The sequence below is a fragment of the Cordyceps militaris genome, assembly GCF_000225605.1.
Source record: "Cordyceps militaris CM01 unplaced genomic scaffold CCM_S00002, whole genome shotgun sequence".
Classification (NCBI taxonomy): Eukaryota; Fungi; Ascomycota; class Sordariomycetes; order Hypocreales; family Cordycipitaceae; genus Cordyceps; species Cordyceps militaris.
In genome coordinates, this window is record NW_006271970.1 from 153,540 (window position 1) to 174,507 (window position 20,968).

At 53.8% G+C, this 20,968-nt stretch overlaps 5 protein-coding genes across 5 annotated transcripts; 4 read left to right on the plus strand and 1 right to left on the minus strand.

Annotated features, from left to right (window-relative positions):
- Positions 1-4,500: 4,500 nt before the first annotated feature.
- On the plus strand, positions 4,501-7,380 carry CCM_01980 (chitin synthase 1; the record flags this gene model as incomplete). The annotated part of the gene is made up of 3 exons (XM_006667134.1): positions 4,501-4,578; positions 4,637-7,192; positions 7,243-7,380. 3 exons carry the CDS (start codon positions 4,501-4,503, stop codon positions 7,378-7,380), a joined length of 2,772 nt encoding a protein of 923 aa, XP_006667197.1.
- A 748-nt stretch (positions 7,381-8,128) lies between these two features.
- CCM_01981 (E2 ubiquitin-conjugating enzyme) lies at positions 8,129-8,921 on the plus strand (the record flags this gene model as incomplete). The annotated part of the gene is made up of 4 exons (XM_006667135.1): positions 8,129-8,149; positions 8,251-8,338; positions 8,423-8,712; positions 8,769-8,921. The coding sequence occupies 4 exons, from the start codon at positions 8,129-8,131 to the stop codon at positions 8,919-8,921; spliced, it is 552 nt and encodes a 183-aa protein (XP_006667198.1).
- A 1,653-nt stretch (positions 8,922-10,574) lies between these two features.
- CCM_01982 (Ketol-acid reductoisomerase) lies at positions 10,575-12,049 on the plus strand (the record flags this gene model as incomplete). The annotated part of the gene is made up of 5 exons (XM_006667136.1): positions 10,575-10,785; positions 10,888-10,919; positions 10,975-11,253; positions 11,301-11,968; positions 12,022-12,049. The coding sequence occupies 5 exons, from the start codon at positions 10,575-10,577 to the stop codon at positions 12,047-12,049; spliced, it is 1,218 nt and encodes a 405-aa protein (XP_006667199.1).
- Positions 12,050-12,520: 471 nt separating this feature from the next.
- On the plus strand, positions 12,521-13,781 carry CCM_01983 (Pyridoxal-phosphate dependent enzyme, putative; the record flags this gene model as incomplete). Its single annotated transcript, XM_006667137.1, has 2 exons — positions 12,521-12,860; positions 12,967-13,781. The coding sequence occupies 2 exons, from the start codon at positions 12,521-12,523 to the stop codon at positions 13,779-13,781; spliced, it is 1,155 nt and encodes a 384-aa protein (XP_006667200.1).
- A 3,877-nt stretch (positions 13,782-17,658) lies between these two features.
- Positions 17,659-19,085, minus strand: CCM_01984 (uncharacterized protein; the record flags this gene model as incomplete). Its single annotated transcript, XM_006667138.1, has 4 exons — positions 17,659-17,952; positions 18,008-18,109; positions 18,709-18,863; positions 19,013-19,085. 4 exons carry the CDS (start codon positions 19,083-19,085, stop codon positions 17,659-17,661), a joined length of 624 nt encoding a protein of 207 aa, XP_006667201.1.
- Positions 19,086-20,968: the final 1,883 nt, after the last annotated feature.

The window sequence follows — 20,968 nt, forward strand, 5'->3', positions numbered from 1 at the left end:
GTCTGCTGTATGTATCTCGATGTACGCTGCTCGTGTGTCGTGTGAAGACAATGCGTCGTGTGATGAACGGCGAGCAAGTGTCGCGATTACAGTTGATTCGGCGGCGCTTTATGAATAATTGAGTCGCAGGATAGTAATGGATATGGCTGGCGTTCAGAGCGAGTGTAATTTTCGGCAAGAATCAGAGGCGAAGCTTCAGAAAATCGAGCATGAAGGAAAAGGACGTAGAGTCGGCCAGCGATCGAAAGGCGTGAGACAGTAGGGGTGGTTGATAGAACGAGCGTGCGCAGAGACTAGCTCTGGGGGAATGCGGGTGGAAGAAGGAGAGAAGGAGCGGCTCGGCGATTAGGCGACAGACATAATTGTCTTTATCGTAAGTCGACCAAGTGCTTCGCCCGTCAACGGCTGTTCAAGTCGATTTGGGCAGTTGTGATGTGTCGAGTGGGATACTGAGCAGATGGAGGAGGAGAAGAGGAGCGAGTTGGGGCGTTATCAGTACTAACCTGCTGGCTTGCTTGGCTTGCCAGCACGGGTAGAGCGGCGGCGGGCAGGAGCGCCAGGCACTTTTTAGCGTACAGCAGACTCAGGTGCTGCCACAGCGCTGAAAAAGACGCTTCTTCAGCGCGGGGGGCGCCAGGGGCCAGTGCGCTAGAGCCCAGAGTGGACTAGACTGGCCAAGCCCAATCTATGCGCGCCCCATCGCACTGTGCACTGTTGGCTGCGTCAGCTAAAGATACTACCGGCTGCATCCATCACTAGCAGATCTGTGTGGAGTGGTAGCACAAAATAAGGTTATGAGGTCTGCCCTCCCAGGTCGCGATCCAGAACCACAGTGTTGTCCCGCCCGGGTGCACACTGTGCGACGAGCCCACCACACCTGCGAGTGTGAAAGCCTAAAGCCTACTAACTAACAAATTCACAGCGCCTTCCGCAACGGGTGGCCCGCTGTAGCGCACCAAGTCCCTCCGCGGGCCAGGCACAGCCGTCAGGTACTTCTAATTTCGACCATCAACGAGTTAAAATGCTGGATGCTCTTGGTTGCGCTGACCAGTGCGCTGGCAGCACAAGACAAAGAGCGAACCAAATGTCTCCATGTCTGCATGTCTGCAACTGTCAACAGACAACAGAACAGGGACGTTTCTTGCAAGCTGGCCGTGGCGTGAGCGTGATATTGATAATGATATTCCTGCCGTGAATGAGCCACGCCAATGTTGCACAACGCGCGAAATTCTGCATTCCACAGACCTCCCTCCACTCAAGAGTTGCACAGCGTCAACGTACGAGGCAGGATGGCATTGTCCGATATGTGCACAATGCAACCGTTTGGCCGCTGTCAGATTGACTTTCTTTTCTTTTCCTCCCGTTCTGTGCAGCGTAATCCTTGTCGTTCTCACGCACGGACAACTGCCAACAATGAATCCATCTACTCGAGGCAACTCTGTAGTCAGCCGTGGCTCCCGCCTTGAGCGTGCACATATATCCGTAGACATATGGGTTTGTCACTCCATGGCTTATCGCTAGGTTGTAGGTACAGCGACGTTGTCGTGTGAAGCCAAACGTTGTCGTGTGAAGCCAAACGTATACCAGCCATGAACAGAACACAAGACCTTGGATGAGGCAGAGTGTTGCTAACCAGGTCGGTTTTTATTTTGAGGAAACTGTCTATAGATATAGCTGATGAGTAGGCAACGGCAACGGCAACTATGCGGATTGCCCAAAAAAGTCAGTTGCTCCTCGGCGACTTCTGAAACGCACTATGGGTGCCGCATATAATTGTAACATGTGTGGGTCACAGCGTGGCAGGAGGGATTTCTGCACTCAGCGCATGATTGGCTAGTATTGGACTGGTGAGAAAGAGATGAGATAAGTAGTTACCACTGCGTCGTTATTCGCGCGCCGCGGAGATGGTGACATTGCTACATGTGTTGTCGTGCAAATAGGCTCGTGTTGCGCCGGTGAGTCGGCAATACCCTGCACGGCGGAGAACAACCATTTATTAATGAGCGTACAATAACTAGCTAAATTTAATGGATCAGAGTATGTAACGTTGGAGACGCCCCTCGTGTGCTCGCTGAAGCTCTTCAAGTCTACATATCTATCTAGGGGGGGTATATTCGAAGGTTAGTGAGCCCTAACTCATGAAGCCCAGACTTTCCAGAACGCCATCACGGATATACGGGATATCTTGAACGGGTTCATCGGCCTAAGCTGCCGCGCCACCGCGGAACGATATTCGTAGTCGGCATGCTACGCGACGCCAAGCGCCAACGTTGGGGACTAGATGACGCGTTGGCCACCGAACCAGGAGGTAATTAGGAACGCCATATGTACTCTCTGTAATCTGTAATCTCCATACACCGGCTGCATTATTTACGGGACGGGATGAAAGTGATAGTTGCAAGCTATTCTGCATGAACCTTGTAATCACGTATCTGGGCTCCGGTGGCTGCTGTGCGCTGTCTGCGGGCGAGAACAAGACGGGTACGAGCGCCTAACATGCTCTCATCAGCACATACTTCGTACAAAGTACAGAGTGTCGATTCGGGTGACGGTCAAAAATTCAATTTGGACAGTGATTCGTCAAGGTTGTGGAATGCGTGGTGGTTGACCTGAGCACCGCCTCAGTCGAGGAGGCACAGAAGCAAGCTAATCCAGCTAATCCCGGCCGCTGCTCCAGGTTGCTATTTTTGGCTGCAGCCAAGCATCCCGGCAGACCCACTTCCAGAGTGCGTAGCCCTGCTTTTGTGTTGCTTCGTTGCTTCTCCTTTTGCTTGCTGCGACAGGCCATGTTGCGACGAAAGTACTTGACTGGTGCATTCTCTGGAGACCGTGACATGTCCTCGTATCAAAGGGCTTCCAGCAAGGTCCGTTGCGGTGGCGTCAGTGATCGTCCAGTACGGAGCACTTTGAGTACAATTCTCCGATTTTTGCCCCTTAACAAAACGAAAGGCAAAACAGATGGGAATATTACAGATGGAAATAGTACAGATGGTGAAATTTCAGGCTCGCTCTTATAATATGCTAGCGGGTACCTACCACTACCTATGCGTTCTACCTACAGTCTCATGGCGCCTCTGACTCTGCCATGGTGGGTTGGTTGGGCATTCTTACAGGATGAACCCCTGTTTGCGACGACGGCTGGTTCAGCCTCGTCTGACAGCCATCAGTTCGAGAAACGACAGACAAAAATAGACAGGAGTAGGAAAACAATGTTGGGAAAAAGGACAAATTTGCAGAATGAGTGAGCCTTGTGTGGCCGCCGGGTGCTGACCTCGCTGTATCTTAATTTGCAAGTTATATTTATCTGGATCTGAAATTCTGGAGTGGCTCTGAAGTGGGCTGGGGACATGGCATCGAAACTGCAAAAGCTGGGGTATAAAGGGTATAACCTGACGATGAACAGTTCTTATCAAAAGGACGGATAGATAGAATGAGGTCTTTTCTATTATTATTCAAACTAACTAGTTTTTTATCCGTGGGCGACTGGTCGTCCTCTCGACCCCAAGCAAACTTCCCCTTGTTCGGTTAGGCCCCTTTGTCGAGTCGAAGTGAAGCAAGCTTCTTTCAGTGGGGACCTGACCGGCTCCACACTGGCCACTGGCATGGTGGCTCAGCAGCGCATCCGCCTGTCAACCCATCCAGCAGATTGCCAGGAGAGCAGATACCTGAAAAAACATATGGGCTCGCGTTTGGAATACACCAACTCTTACCAAGGATCATGTAGCTTGGTAGCTTGTCGACAGAGAATAGTCAATTTCCCAAGCTTCTTCTTGAGAACAGAACGGCAGACAGCCTACGACTCAAAGCACACGGCGGCAGGTTATTTTTATCACCAAGCTCCCCTCGCAGCCTCCTGCAGCCTCGTACCGTCGCCGAAGCTGCACCAAGCTGCTACCCGTTCAAGCCGTCCGCCGCGCTAAGAAATAAATCACACCGTAATAGCCACTAGCCTGGACGAAAGGTACTTGCCTCTCTGCCGAAAGATACACACAAACCCCTGTACCCGTCGTCGTTTGCCCCGAAACATCGACCCTGGCCAAGAGGCCCTCTTTGTGCATGCTGTCTTCCTTTTCCTCTTCTTTGCTCCCATCAGGTTTCTACCTACTTCAGCCATCTCCTCCTTGGCCCCTACTTTGCCTGCATTTCTCCTCCTGTCCGTTTTCCCTTGTTTCTCCATACCAAACCTCATTTTTACCAGCCACCGGCTTTGCGTCGCAACAGTATTTGCTATTGTCGTCTCTGCGCTGGCCTGGCGTCATACACCTCCCGCTGCACCACCGCATTGATCAGCTGCGAGCTACCAACCACGGTACTGCGCCTCCAGCCCAGCGTAACCAAAAAAAAATCGAGACATTCCACCATCCTTTCTCCTTTTCTGTACATCGACACATCACCGCTTGTTTGCCGTCTCGCTCATAACGCCCGCCAGTTGTCACGCTGTCCACGCCACTTATTTAGCATAGCGCATCTGCTTGCTCCTCGGAGCCCCTAACCACCACCATGGCATACAACGGCCAAGGCCACGACTACGCCGGTGGTTCTGGCCACCAGCTTCACGACCTGCCCCCAGGAGGCAACGTATGTCATCCGACGCACTCTTCTATAGCCGCCGAGACCTTGACTGACATGCCCCTAGTATCATATGCCCCCCCACGAGCACGAAGAAGAGGCTGGCCGCTACCTCCTCAACGAACAGCCCGGCTCCGGCTATGAGCACGACCGCCTCGGCGCCCCCCAGGCGCCCGATCGTCCTGTTTCCACATACAGCTTGACCGAGTCCTACGCTCCCAACGCTGGCCAGACCGCGCCTCAACCGCACCAGCCTGGCAGCTTTGACACAAGCTACGGTCAGCAGGGCGGCCTGCAAAGCCCATATGTCCAAGACCACGACTTCCCCTACGGCCGCCCCGCCTCCACCGTGGAGGATGAGGAGGAGAGCTGGATGCAGCGCCAGCAGCAGCCCGGCGGCTTCAACCGTGGCAACGGCGGCGGCCTCAAGCGCTTCAACACCAGAAAAGTCAAGCTCGTCCAGGGCTCCGTCCTGTCCATCGACTACCCTGTTCCCAGTGCCATCAAAAACGCCGTTGAGCCTCGCTTCCGCGACGTCGAGGGCGGCAACGAGGAATTCATGAAGATGCGCTACACGGCCGCCACCTGCGACCCCAACGATTTTACACTCAAGAACGGCTACGATTTGCGTCCTCGCATGTACAACCGCCACACGGAGCTGCTCATCGCCATCACATACTACAACGAAGACAAGGTTCTGCTCTCCAGAACCCTCCACGGAGTCATGCAAAACATTCGCGACATTGTCAACTTGAAGAAGTCGACTTTCTGGAACAAGGGCGGCCCTGCCTGGCAGAAGATTGTCGTCTGTCTGGTTTTTGACGGTATTGAAAAGGTCGACAAGAACACCCTTGATGTTCTGGCCACGGTTGGCATCTACCAGGATGGTGTCGTCAAAAAGGACGTTGACGGCAAGGAGACTGTTGCTCACATTTTCGAGTATACTTCCCAGCTCTCCGTCACCCCCAACCAGCAGCTTATTCGCCCGACTGGCGACAGCCCCCAGAACTTGCCCCCTGTTCAGTTCATCTTCTGCCTGAAGCAAAAGAACAGCAAAAAGATCAACTCTCACCGTTGGCTCTTCAACGCCTTTGGCCGCATCCTCAACCCTGAAGTTTGCATTCTACTCGATGCTGGTACCAAGCCCAGCCCCCGCTCCCTGCTCGCCCTCTGGGAAGGCTTCTACAACGACAAGGATCTCGGTGGTGCCTGTGGTGAGATTCACGCCATGTTGGGCAAGGGCGGCAAGAAGCTGTTCAATCCCCTCGTTGCCGTTCAAAATTTCGAGTACAAGATTTCCAATATTCTCGACAAGCCGTTGGAGAGCTCTTTCGGCTACGTCAGCGTTCTTCCCGGTGCCTTTTCGGCCTACCGCTTCCGCGCCATCATGGGCCGCCCTCTGGAGCAGTACTTCCATGGTGATCACACCTTGTCTAAGAGTCTAGGCAAGAAAGGCATCGACGGCATGAACATTTTCAAGAAGAACATGTTCTTGGCCGAAGACAGAATTCTCTGCTTCGAGCTGGTCGCCAAGGCTGGCCAAAAGTGGCATTTGTCCTACATCAAGGCTGCCAAGGGTGAAACGGACGTTCCCGAAGGCGCTGCCGAGTTCATCTCCCAGCGTCGTCGTTGGCTCAATGGCTCCTTTGCCGCCACCCTCTACTCCCTCATGCACTTTGGTCGCATGTACAAGAGTGGCCACAACATTATCCGCATGTTTTTCCTCCACATTCAGCTCCTGTACAACATCCTCAACCTCATCTTTACCTGGTTCTCTCTGGCTTCTTACTACCTCACCACTACTGTCATCATGGATCTCGTCGGTACACCTGTTGTTGGTGGTCAAGGTGGCGCCGAGCATCACGGCTGGCCTTTTGGCGACACGGCGACGCCTCTGGTCAATGCGCTCCTCAAGTACCTCTACTTGGCATTTGTTATCCTGCAGTTTATCCTGGCTCTTGGCAATCGTCCCAAGGGTTCCAAGTTTACCTATATTGCTTCCTTCATGCTGTTTAGTCTGATTCAGACGTATATTTTGGTGCTCTCCGGCTACCTGGTGGCGCGCGCTTTCAACACGCCTATTTCGGAACAAATCAAGCTTGACTCTGGCGCAGACTTTGTCAATAGTTTCTTCTCAGGAGAAGGAGCAGCAGGTGTCATTCTTATAGCGCTCATTACGATTTACGGCCTTTATTTCCTCGCCTCCTTCATGTACCTGGACCCATGGCACATGTTCCATTCGTTCCCCTACTATCTGGTCATTATGTCTACCTACATCAACATTCTCATGGTCTATGCCTTCAACAACTGGCACGACGTCTCGTGGGGTACCAAGGGCTCCGACAAGGCTGAGGCTCTGCCCTCGGCCAACGTGACAAAGGGCGAGAAGAACGAGGTGGTTGTCGAGGAAATCGAAAAGGAGCAGGAAGATATTGATAGCCAGTTTGAGCAGACGGTGCGCCGTGCTTTGGCTCCATTCAAGGAGGCAGAGGAGCTTGAGGCGAAGGACGTGGAAGACTCGTACAAGTCGTTCCGTACCGGCCTGGTCGTGTGTTGGTTGTTCTCCAACATTGTTCTTGTGATTATTATTACCAGCGACAACTTCAACAGCTTTGGCATCGGAGTAAGTGACTGGGCTCTCTCCTTGCATCATCTCACTGCTAACTTGTCTAGAAATCGTCATCCGTTCGCACCGCCAGCTTTTTCAAGTTCCTTCTGTATGCCACTGCAGTTCTTTCCGTCGTTCGATTCATGGGCTTCCTGTGGTTCCTCGGCAGAACCAGTGTCATGTGCTGCTTTTCGAGAAGATAGTTGTCTAGTTTGTACCATTGCTTCATTTAGTTCCGACGTTGTTGACATTATGCCTGGAGGGAGAAAAATGGGTTGGCCCGGTTGGAAAGAATGGCCGGGAGGCAGTATGCGTGGCGAGGGCTCAAGGGGCCTGTCGTCGCTTGCCAAAGTGGGTTGTTTTGCAAATACCTTGTGCTTATAATGGTTCGTGATATGCCTTAGATTGTTCTATATAATATCCTACATCGGTCAAAACTGTCTTGTTCATGCTCGTTGACTTGTCTATTCTTTTCTTCTTTAACCTTTGTAGCATTTCCGAGGGCTGGTTGGGTGAATTCAATAGCCAGCCAATCTTATCAAAACGCCGCTATTGCCTATTCGGGCGGGCGGTGTCGTATGCTGCCGCGGGCCATTGTGGCCATGACGAGTGGCGGGGGAGGAACTGGCCGGCTCCTATGCCACCGGATCCCCAAGAAATCGAACCTTTGCACATCACAATCTCTCTGACAGCTTGTCCAACGTTTGTGTCTTTTGCACGGAGCGTCATTCAAAGCGGGCGACAGGGCGACGTTTCCCTTGCCTTGGTCCTTTTTTCCCGACGAGTTGCACACCGCAAACGAAAAGCACAAGCCCGGAACAAATTTCTCGACGAAGCAGCTGCGCGCGAGCCGTCGGTACCCGTGTAGTGTCCTCACGAGCGATCTATAAGAAATAAATAAAGCAAAGTGCTTCCTGTCGCTTGGCCTCGGCGGCCTGATTTACAGACAAGATGTTGAAAATTTGGTCTATGGTATGTGGTGCAGGCACGGGTGGCTGCCTCGTCCTTCGAGCCTGGTACTACGCATTTGGGAGACGTGTCGCTAACCGAGTATTCCGTTTACGGTGATGTAGAAAAAGGAGCAAAAAGATGCAGAGAATGCGGACGGCCAGGCCGGAAAGAAGAAGAAGGTGACGGCGGCGCAGCTGCGCGTGCAGAAGGGTGTGTTTCAAGCCTCGCCGCCCACCAACAAGGCCGACGCAAAAGGTGTTGTAGATAGGATGTAAGCTAACCGACTGCTGGTAGATCTCTCGGAGCTCTCCCTCGGCAAGACGATGAGGACCGAGTTTCCCGACCCCGACGACATCCTCCACTTCATCCTGACCATCGACCCGGACGAGGGCATGTACTGCACTGGGCGGTTCACGTTCGACTTTGCCATCAACCAGAGCTTCCCGCACGAGCCGCCAAAGGTGCTGTGCCGGGAAAAGATCTACCATCCCAACATCGATCTCGAGGGCAAAGTGTGTCTGAACATTCTGCGCGAGGATTGGAAACCGGTGCTGAACCTGAATGCTATCATCGTTGGTCTACAGGTATGCCTTGGGCCGTGGCAACGAATACGCCTGACATGGGATTAACGAACAAATAGTTTTTATTCCTCGAGCCCAACGCTTCGGATCCGCTGAACAAGGAAGCCGCCGAGGACCTGCGCAGTAACCGAGAGTTGTTCAAACGCAATGTGCGCGGGTCCATCAATGGTAATACAATCAAGGGCATTACATACGATTGCGTGGTTAGATAGACTTGGTAGGAGGATGCCAGACGCTCCGCGGGCGACACGCAGGCGGAGCGATACGAATAATGAATAGCGAAGCGGCAGAACTGTCAGGAGGCCCGCTATCAGAGGGCAGAGAAAGAAGGGGTTGCACATATGCATGGAGCACGCAGCACAAGTTTTCAAATAAATAGAAGGTATTATTTATTTCTCCTCACACAGGCAGCGAAAGATGGGACACGGGGATAGATGGGAGCATATGGACGATGCAAGGAGGATTGCGATTTGGGTTTTCTTCAATTAGACGCGAGCATTCCTCACGGCCATTGAAAGCATTGAACAAGTCCAATCTGGCCAGTGCTGTATATTTGGTCGTTTCGTGCAGATGGAGCTAGTGTCGTAGCTTGGCCACGGCCGTTGACCAACCGTCCTGCTGAAGAGTTTGATGTTGAAGCTCAAGCCGTTGGCAAAAACTGTCGCGCCAGTGACGTTGTTCCCAGAACCTTGGAAAGAGGAGTGGGATCAAGCACGTATAGTTCAAGGAGTATTCGGTCGATTCGAAGCAGACACATTTCGCGGTCGGGCTCACGTCATGTGGTCGTTGCCGCAGGTTGGAGTTTGCGAGGCTCTCGTCCGAGATGAGCACCTTGCATCTTTTTTGCTCTACGCCGATCCTGTGGCCTAACGCACTAGCGACTGCGAGCAGATCAAATCTCTCGCCAGTCTCTGATCGCGTGCCTCTGCACCCAGGGTTACCACGCAGCCCCCATGGCGAGGCATTGGTACGTGCCACTACATTCTACAGTTTCCTCTCTCGAGGTTCTCTCATTAGTTATTAGCGAAATAAAATAGCTCGACGACAAGCGACAACGGGGCCCATGTTCTCGTTGTTTGTCCCCCCGGTACCGCTCCGAGGACCCAGAGTCAGAGTCGCAGGTTCCGCTATCGCAGAGGCCCTTGTCGCCCCGTTTATTTCTTTTTTCGTAGTGTGGTTGGCGTTGCCCAGTGGAAAGCTGGGAAATGCTAAGCAGATGAAAGAAAGGGGCAGAAAAATTCCTCAAAGGGTAAAACCTGCTGGATGAGAAGGAATTTCGTGGTGAATCTCGAGATGATTGGGAATTGGGCAATTGAGTGCTTCTCGTGTCGAAGTCGTTGTGAGCAGATTCCCCCGCTGAATCTGCAGATTTCACATGCGGGCAAGGCCCAATCCACTTTTGACTTTTGAGTGGCTGCAGGCTGTCGTGCTCGCTGTAGCAGCTAATTTGTACAGCTTCAGCGCTTCGAGGCTCCAGGTGGACCAGCTGTAGCAGCAACCGCACAGGTGCAACCAGACTGCTGGACCCCTGTAAATTATTCGCTACTCGTGCACATTCACATTCACCCTCGGGCTGCACCTCTGCTGCCCCCGATCTCGGTCTCCTCGCTGCCCCAGCAATAGCTCCCACTAAGCCCAGCCCACAGCCAAACCAAATACGCCCCCCCCCAATTCCGGCCTACCACCGATCCCAGTTGATTTTACCTTGGTACTCAAAACTCAATCCGTCCGCTTCCCGCCCTTCTTCCTTTTTTTTTCTCCCTCCATCACCCAATCCCAATCCAAGCCTCATCTTCATTGAGCTTGCCTCTTCTTCCCCCCCTTCCCCCAATTTCCCCTCACGCACAAAACACACACACTTCGCAATGGCCTCGAGAGCTTTCTCCAAGACCCTGCGCGGTCCCCTCGCCCGCCAATTCGCCGCCGTGCCCGTCCAGCAGCGCGCCGCCTACTCTGTCGCCCGCAGCGCTCTCCGCGCCGCCGTCGCTGCTCCCCGCGCCATCGCTGGCGTCCAGCAGCAGCAGATTCGTGGCCTGAAGACGATTGACTTTGCCGGTCACCCCGAGGACGTCTATGGTGCGTAGCTTCTGAACTCTAGCCGATGAGCCGGCAAACGGCGCAACGGCGAGCTATAGACATGAGCCAAAAAAAAAAAAAGACTAACCCTGAAAATGACAGAGCGCGCCGATTGGCCTCAGGAGAAGCTCCTGGTACGTTTGCTCAACACCTTGATTGGATCTTGACCGCCTCCTAACACGCCTCTAGGAGTACTTCAAGAACGACACCCTCGCCCTCATCGGCTACGGCTCCCAGGGCCACGGTCAGGGTCTCAACCTCCGCGACAACGGCCTCAACGTCATCGTCGGTGTCCGCAAGAACGGTCAGTCCTGGAAGGACGCCGTTCAGGACGGCTGGGTCCCCGGCAAGAACCTCTTCGAGGTCGACGAGGCCATTGGCAAGGGTACCATCGTCATGAACCTCCTGTCCGATGCCGCCCAGTCCGAGACGTGGCCCGCCATCAAGCCCCAGCTCACCAAGGGCAAGGTATGCTCCCACGCTCTCTCGCCATTGAGTTTGACTAACACAGACAGACCCTCTACTTCTCCCACGGCTTCTCTCCCGTTTTCCAGGACAAGACCAAGGTCGATGTCCCCAAGGACATTGACGTCATCCTCTGCGCCCCCAAGGGCTCTGGTCGCACCGTCCGCTCGCTCTTCCGCGAGGGCCGCGGCATCAACTCGTCCTTTGCCGTCTTCCAGGACGTCACTGGCAAGGCGGAGGAGAAGGCTATTGCCCTCGGCGTTGCCATTGGCTCCGGATACCTGTACAAGACGACGTTTGAGAAGGAGGTCTACTCTGACCTCTACGGTGAGCGCGGCTGCCTCATGGGCGGCATCCACGGCATGTTCCTCGCCCAGTACGAGGTTCTGCGCGAGCGCGGCCACAGCCCGTCCGAGGCCTTCAACGAGACCGTCGAGGAGGCTACCCAGTCCCTGTACCCCCTGATTGGTGCCAACGGCATGGACTGGATGTTCGAGGCCTGCTCCACCACGGCCCGCCGTGGTGCCATTGACTGGACCCCCAAGTTCAAGGACGCCCTCAAGCCCGTCTTCAACAACCTGTACGACTCTGTCCGCGACGGCACCGAGACCCAGCGCTCCCTCGACTACAACAGCCAGCCCGACTACCGCGAGAAGTACGAGGCCGAGATGGCCGAGATCCGCAACCTCGAGATCTGGAGAGCCGGCAAGGCTGTCCGGTAAGTTGCACACGTGCCATTGCATCGCGTATCAGAAGCTAACAATTCGGCAGCGCCCTCCGCCCCGAGAACTCAAAATAAGCGAACCCCGATGGCGTGTGAAGAGCAGAGATTTGTTTCCATGTATGCGACATAAAAAAAGAACGGTGGGCTCTGTACTGAGCATGGCCGAGGAGTTTTGATACCTGAGTAGCTGTACTATCAATGGACGGCTTTGATTGCGCCTCTTGCTGCGAGTGAAAATTTTGTGAAGTTGATGTGTCTCGATCAACTCGTTGATTAGCACTTTATGATGCTTTGTATAAGGACCATGTAAAATGAACTGTCGGTGATGAGTTAGTGGGTTTGTATCATATTGAATAAGACGATATTATCAAGCCTTGGGCGCGCCCTTTGCATTCGTCTCTGTGGGGTCACCACTTGCTCGCATCCGGGCCCATGGTGGGGTAGAAGCGTCCCAGATACTATACCATGAACAATCTATTTACTCGATGCTCATGAACTTTGTTCCTTCATCTTAATCCGTCACAAACCACCCCCCCGACCCAAACCATGGCCGACCTGTCCACCACGGCACCGCTCACGCGCGCATCCGTGCAGGCCGCGCAGGCCGTCATCGCGGCGCACGTGCACCGGACGCCCGTCGTGGCCTCGCAGACGCTGACGGCGCTCGCCTCGACGCCGCGGCCGGACCTGGCCGGCACGCGCTTCGCCTCGGCCGGCCGCGCGCCCGCCCGCCCCACGATCCGCCTCTGGTTCAAGTGCGAGAACCTGCAGCGCGTCGGCGCCTTCAAGGCCCGCGGCGCCTTCCACGCCGTCGCCAGGCTGCTCCGCGACGACGCCTGGGTGGCCGCCGGCGGGAGGGAGCGCGGCGTGGCTACGCACTCGTCCGGTAAGCGTTTTTTTCTTAGGAGGCCTCGCTTCGCTCGAACGTGGCGGAGAAAGAGAGAGATTTTACAGAACGCCCAGTGTGGCTCTTGAACCGGAAATACTGACAGGCTACGCAGGAAACCACGCGCAGGCCCTCGCCCTCGCTGCCAGAGAGCACGGCATCCCCGCGCACATCGTCATGCCCTCCGTGTCGGTGCCGGCCAAGGTCGCCGCCACGCGGGGCTACGGCGCGCACGTCGTGTTCAGCGGGAGCACAGCCGCGGAGCGCGAAGCCGTCGCGGCCTCGGTCGTCGCGGCCACCGGCGCGCGCCTCGTGCCGCCCTACGACCACCCGGACATTATCCTCGGACAGGGCACCATGGGGCTCGAACTACAGGAGCAAGCCGCCGCGCTGATGGCGTCGCCCGCGCGGCCGTACGCCAGCAGCGGCACGGCGCTCGACGCCATCATGACGCCGTGCGGCGGCGGCGGGATGCTCTCCGGCGTGGCGCTGTCGTGCGAGGGCACGGGGATCCGGGTATTTGGCGCGGAGCCGTCGTTTGAGGGCGCCGACGACGCCGGGCGCGGGTTCGCGGCCGGGGAGCGCGTGGCGGCCGTGGCGTCGCGCACCGTGGCCGACGGGCTGCGCACGCCGCTCGGCGCGCTCCCGTGGGACGTCATGTACACGCGCGGGCTCGTGGCGGGGCTGTACAGCGTGAGCGAGGAGGAGATTGTGGCGGCGATGCGGCTCGTGCTGGAGCGCATGAAGATGGTCGTGGAGCCGAGCGCGTGCGTGCCGCTCGCGGTCGCGCTGTATGACGAGGACTTTCGCGCCATGGTCGAGAGAGAGGCTGGCGAGGCCGGGTGGGACCTCGGCATCGTGCTGAGCGGCGGGAATGTCGGCGTGGAGGCGCTGGGCGAGCTGTTTGGCAAGGGGGAGTGACGGGGGGTGAGGCCGGGATGGAAAATGCTGGCCTTGTATCTTGCTCACTCCGGATACAAGGGTTCTGGAAGGTTCGGTTCGATACTCACGCCAGATTATGTTACAGTCTGCCATCCTATGCTAGACTGCACAATGAAGACACGTTGCCGATCAGTTACCCCTCGCCCAAGCGCATGCACTAGATTCGTTTCTGCATTGTCCACGCAAATAAGTCAAATCTGAGGTTTGCCCTGTTCACACATTCACGATGACGTGTTGCATGTCCACGAGCAGCATTGGTACAGCAGTCGCGGTCTTGCCTCTGCATGGGCTGGCCTTGCACCACGCACTGGAAAGCCTTGTTGACGACCGGCGGAAGCGATTTTTGAATCTTGATACTTGGCTCATGACGGCAACAACAAATCTTCTGCAAAACTTTGCTCATATACGCGAAACTCTATGCTCGTATACGCGAAGCCCTAAGCCGCTACGGAGAGCCGTCCTAGGCTTCACGCTCGAGTTCGACCAATAGGGCATCAGGGCGAAAAGCGAAATAAATGTGCAAGTAGAGAAAACTAGTACAGGCAAGTTCATTCAACACAACTAATAGTTAGTGTAATCCCAGGGTGGCTAGGTTCTGGTTGCCCACGTATACCTACGTGCTTGCGTGCCTCTGTACGCTCCTGACTGTCTTGTGTTTTCATAGCTAGCTAGCGCGCATATATATTTATATGTAATGCATCTTTATGCACGAGCGCATGTGTTTCTCTCCGAGGTGAGGAAGAAACATGTTGTTTCTCGTAGTGACTTCTTGCAGTCCTGCACCGGACCGAAGCTAACAGGGCCGATGCGCGTCCCGGTCTGCCGCCGACCTGCGTCGCCCGGTCGAATATCAAAGGGTCTAGAACCAAATAAAAACATGCCGCGTGATTAATTTTCCCTCAAACTTAACTAGTATATATCCCCGAGTCCCGTCCTTCTTCCAGCGGCCGCCATACACGCACGCCCATCTTTGTCTCCGCTTCAACCTGGGGCTCTCTCTCTCTCTCTCTCTCTCTCACACACACACTTTTCGTTTGCTTCCATCCGCCTCTCCTCTCCCATTCCAGGGCCATCCGAGAAGATACAACGTAGCCCGCCCACCCCTACGCACTCATACACAATGGGCGTCCACTTGTCCCTCATCACTGGCGCAATCATCTACAGCATCACGCCGCCGCCCGAGGAGCATGACTCGACACCCAGCGACGGCAGGAACCTGGTCCGCGTCGTCATGTTCTCGGGCAACCATTGCAACGGAGAGTCGGCCGAGCGGTCCGTCTTGGGTGGCGGGAATCGCTGCGCCAACGTGCCCTATCCCATGAAAGCTCTTTGGGCGCATGGAACGTGAGTCCCCCTCCCCCTTTTCTTCTCGTGGGCGGCCCCATGACTGACGGCAATGATGAAGTGGTTGCGGTGTGGCGGCGTTTAGTGACAAGGAATGCAGAGGTACCGCCTTCAACGTGACCGAGGATAAGTGCTACCATGATCTTGTGTACAAGTCAGTTCTGGCTACCTGCTCGGAGTAGTCGAGCCGGGCTATTCTCTAGTTATCCTTATTATTTACTGAAATGAAAGATATATAGATTGAACAACAGCATAGTTTTCCTGTAAGAAACAGAATAAATAACAGCACCAGCCTCCTCGCCCCGGAGGGCTCCGAGATAATACAGTGCCAGCACCCCGCACGATCGGATCGCTGTGCTCCCGCTCTGGGGCCGCTTATAAAATCCACGATACCAGTTCATAACAGTAGCCCGAATTATTAACATTTCCGTACTAGTCCTACCAGGCTTCAGCAATCAAGAAATGTCGATGAATTTCGACGACTGCGCGACGGATCCGCCCCGGGTTTCCTCGGCCCGTCCCGGACACGCCCCGCCAACGTGCTCGAGCAGCTCAGCATGAGGCAAGACGACCGTCGTCACCGGTGCCTCGGACGGCCTGGACTACGCCGCGGCCGAGGTCATGGCCGAAGCCGGTGGCGACGTGGCATTCTGGTACCACTCGTGCGTTTTCCATGCTGCCCCCCCAGATCGCAGCCCGTCTACAACGGCAGCAAGGCGTTTGTGGCGCACTTCGGAAAGTCGCTGGCGCGCGTTTGCGCGCGTCAACATTGTATCCCCCGGGCTTCTTCGACACCAAGATGGGCGCGAGCCGCGGCCGCGGTGAATGAGGGCGTACAGGATGGCCGTGCTGGGGCGGCAGGGGCACGTCAAGGAGATCAAGGGCGTCTATCTGTTTCTTGCTAGCTCGACGTCGTCGTACATGATAGGATCACATTTTGATAGACGGGGGGCATGTTCTGCCCTAGGACAGTCGTTCCCATGGCGTTCTAGGTGGCAATGGAACTAAGCTATGGATGGGCGCTTTGAAACTGTCAAGATTTTCTAATAGTGTGTATCATATATCTACTATAGTGATTTCAAGCTATACTTGATATACTATATAGATAAACTTATCTCAAGCCTACTATAGTAGCCATGTAAAGCTTTACTAGCTTTTTTCCGACTGCAAAAAAGCGGGAACTTGGCAGAATGAATGATATGGTGCTCATAATTGAGCACCAGTTCAGCCCCTCCTTCGTGCTTGCGGCTGAGCTGGCCATGCGTCAGATGTTCAAAACACGTGCACCGGCTCAGACATGAAATAGTGCTTTAAACTGCGCACATCCCCCATTAATGTTACCAGGCTGTTGAACTTTTGCTACAGGTACCAGTCGCGCTATACTTACCATGACCGAAACGAAGATTGAGTGCGCTGTGTGCATGGTGCAATTTAACTCGGATAATGAACTTCGAAAGCATAGTTTCATGTTTCAGGTATGATTGGGTGATAGAATGCTACGAGACGGTCTAATGAATACAAGCAGAGCGAAATAGCAACTTCACTTGCAAGACTTCAATCGCTTATTGCTCATCACTGGCCGACTCAAAACCGCAACCGAGAAGTAGTCCACGCAGGCGATAGTGACTATGGTGAGGAGGCACCAGGCTCTTGCGACATGACGCATCGCTGTCCACATGAGGACTGTGCCAAGCAAGCAGCCACGTTCGAAAGAGAGCAAGAGCTTATTCGGCATTATGGCATACGTGAGCTGCATCCGCCGGCCGCGAAGCTAACTGCTGACTGACAACATCCAGATTACATTTGTAACGAGTACTGTCTGTGTTGCGGAAATGTCTACACCCGTGCCAACAAGTTCTGGCAACACAAATGTGCGACAAAGAACCCGACAGATCATGTTAGAAGGCGAAAGAAGGTACTACGAGACATGGTCAAAGACCAGCTTGTCATAGCAGGCCAACGCAAGAAGAGGGACAGAGCCATTTCAGACGCAAACAGCGCGAAAAGATTCAAGTTCAGTGACGCTACTGACGCCAGTGAGCGTACTGGAACAGGGCCGTTCGAGGTCCAGTTTGCCCAGGGAGCCGGCCAAGACGACGGCGCCACAAAGACAACGTCAGAGACAATCGACGAAGCGCAGAATGCCTGTGTCAGTGCTGCCAGCAATGTGCCACCGGCTGAAGAAAGCTTAGCACAGGCTCCTTTGTGGCCCAGTGGCTACTGTGTCCCCAATTTCCATGTTCGAAGCAGCCCTGTTTTCACACCACTCTGGCCAGAAGGAATGCCCGCAAACAATTCAGCGAACTTATTTGGTTCTATTCACTCGGATACTCCGTCAACTCTGTACGCCGTTTCCTCTCAGGTCGCGGAGATGTTTTCGCAACCTCAGGAGGAATTTCCAATCCATACGTGCTTGTGAATCCTGCAACTATTTGGAATGCGTATCTTGGATGGAGAATCGAACTATGAAGCAGTCAATAAATCGATAGCAATTGAGATCCAAGAGAAGGACTCACAAGCCGCCTTTGTCCATACGAGCTGTGATTTTATTACAACCGCCTCTTCTCATGGCCGCTTCGGCAATTTCAAGTAGGCCGTTGGAGGCTTGTACGGACTTGAACTCTTTCTGGTGGGAGTTCTCGTAGAATATAATTTGTGATCCAGGAGCCCACATGTGCAAGACTAGGCGATCAACAACGGCTGGCGCGACAGAAAAGACAAATACATGACCGATATCAGCGCCAAATGCCAGGCAGACCTTCGGGTTATCTTTCGTCAAGTACCGTTCGAGAATAGGTTGGAGATGCTGTTCTTCAGTCAGGAGTCAGGACTTTGTTCCATTTATACGTTGCACTCCTTACTGGATTTGCTTGGATGTCTTTCTTCATGGAATGGAAACTCTCTGGGCTGCTAGATTTCCCAGCTTCGTCCAAAGTGTGCACCAGATTCCCGATCACTGCATCCTCTTGATAGAAGAGTCCGTGTTTTCTGAAAAAGTCTAGCGGGTAGGTGGCAGCCGCACAAGAAATACCATGTAGCCCCCAAGGAGACGTTTGCTTTGGTTCTGAGAGTTCCATTAGAATAGAGTAGACATTGCGACGTTTTCTGACTGTGACAAAGTCGGGTAAGGAACGGTAGCTGACTTCTTCTTCCGCGCCTAAACGGAGAAACATTTTTCCCGTCGGGCAGTGACACAGGTGGGACGTGCGCGTGATGATGGTTATATAAGGTGGCCTCCACACTGGGAGCTGAAGTTGACAGCGCATTGCAAAATTCATTCGCACTTTCTAACCGTCCTTACTAGTTTCAAGTACTTATCTGATATATTTCGAAGATGACACAGTGTTCCAACTGCAAGGGAACTGGTTACTATGAAGGATTTATATGCGGGAGATGCAAGGGAAAAGGGGAAGTCTAGGGGAGATGGTCGGCGAGACATTCAGCATATCGAGGTCAGCAATCATCCGCCAGCGATTGGCCGCAAAATATACGAGATCATATCCTTCGCGCCCTCAGAGCTCCGAGATTCGAAATCATGCAGCTTGCGGGCGCTCAAACATACGAAACACTCATGAGTGCCAAACACGCGGTTGAATAACCCCTGAAAACCGGCCATTTCCGCAAACAGCGAGCACTCATACAACCCCAAATTTATTCGGTCTTTCAGAATAGAATTGGCAAGATGATCCTTTACTTCAGTGTCTTTTGTATGGACGGCTGGCTTGGGCAAGGTTCTTTTTCTCGGAACGGGTGTGCCGGCACGTCTTTGAAGGGAAACGATCTTTACAAAACGCAGGCTGCCCACGTTTCTCTCTCCGCCCTTTTACCTTCGGTTTCTCTGCGGACTGACCATCTACAATTTATACCCGTTGCTCCGTCTTCTGCATTGCGCTTCTTTCCTTCCTCGTGAGCTCCATCGTCCAGAACAGCCGTCCGCATTTAGTTAGGCTCCTCCCATAGAAGCACCGCTCTCACTTGCTACCTCCTGTTCCCAGTCATTGAACTTTGTTTTGGCCTCTTGACCTTGTGAGTTTCGAAAACAGAGCTTTCCATTGCGTATACTGGTCTTGACCTAGGAAGACGGTCAAGTCGGGTGATTTCGGATTTGTTGTTGAGACGGGAGACTCCACTCCATGGATTCCTCGATTCGGCTAGTTAGACGGCGATCGACTTTTTGGGAAGCGACTCCCTTGAGTAGGCATCATCCAGCTCGCATACTCAAGGGAGTCGCTTGTAGAAAATGTGAAGCCCAGACCGAAGCTCATGGGCGGACCATCAGTCACTGGAGCGGCTAAGTCATGGCCTACATCGTCAGGTTCATCGGAATTACAGCGATGCCGAGAGTAGCAGGCGCCTCGCCACAATCTTCGTCCGCTTCGACGTATGACTCAACAATGTATTGTTGAAGGTTGTCATCTGAGTCTCGCAACGTTGTAGTTTCAATACGAGATCGAGGTTGTCGTCGTGTGCCTGCTCCATATTTACAGCAGCTGTCTCCGGCCTCGCTTGTGATCTCCAAAGCCCTTTTTGAGTCACGATTGCATGACTTCCACGGGTTCTGTTGTGGCGCATTTGTGCTGCGAGAACTTGTTCGTGCGAGTTGAAGACAGCCCGCATCGCGGGCAGAGTTCGTTGCATTGCAATCTGGGGTTTGACAACCAGCAGAATCGGCTACAAGAGAAGAACATGCCACCTACAGCTTCCATAGTGACAAGTAAAGTCCTGCCCTCCCTGCAAAATCATCTAGAGCTCATAGCAGTCATGGCGTAGGCAGAGACCAGACAAGATAACGTTCTCAGTAGTTCACGTAAATCATGCTTTCCAATAGTACCCAAAATTTAGAGGTGTGCTCTCGGAGCGCATCTTGTTCAGCCAGCGTTGGACTCCGCCATGATACATGCCTATTGGTGCGATGTATCTCGTCGTGAGTCAGAGTGCCTCGGAGCACGTCTCGGTGCGCAGAAAAGGGTCAACCATGGAATCGATGTGCACGCCCGGCTGCTTGAGATGAAGTTGCAGAGCGCACAGATTCGCGCGCCATTAGTAAGTGCCTAGGCAACGGGCCAACCAGAGCTCCGGCCCGCGTACGCGGCAGAGGAGAGGGTGCCCATCTGTGTCCAAAAAGGGTGCTTTGCAGGAGTCAGGATCACAAGAGTGCGCAAGAGTGCGCAAGAGTGTGCAAGAGTGTGCAAGAGTGCGCAGATTCGAGCCACATGCAGTGCTTGACAAGGCCTGAAGAAGTCACAGACATGCAAGAGGAAATTTCTCAACTTGCATAAATAGGAGAAAGGTTTCCAGTTCCTGCTGTAGAACCGAACATGACCAAATCGGAACGAAGCAAACAAGAACAGTTTCGCATCAAATTACCCCCATCACGAAATACAACATGTAAGTCTCGCCAAAGAGCGCCAGTACATAACATACATCGGCTCACCCCAGAATCTAGGGCTACAACGACTTGCACCTCTTGCAGTGGAACCGGAAAGGTGACTTGTGGAAACTGTGGAGGCACAGGCTCGACAAGTAGTGAGCCTTACACGTGCTTCAGCTGCGGAGCCTCTGGGCAGACCCCCTGCACTTCTTGCGGCGGTTCCGGTTCCACCTCGGATTAATGTGTTTGTTGGGGGGTTTCAGCCGTGGCAGCAAACCCTTTTTTTTTTGGCTCCTATTAATAATGGCGAGGTACCTACCTACCGAGAATTATTAGGGACTATTTTTTTTTAACAAGGGTAGCTGTCTCGGCGTCAGGACAAATCTTAGTTAGAGAAGAACACGGTTTTTACATTTGCAACAAACCCCCATCTCCAACTATCCAGCCAGTG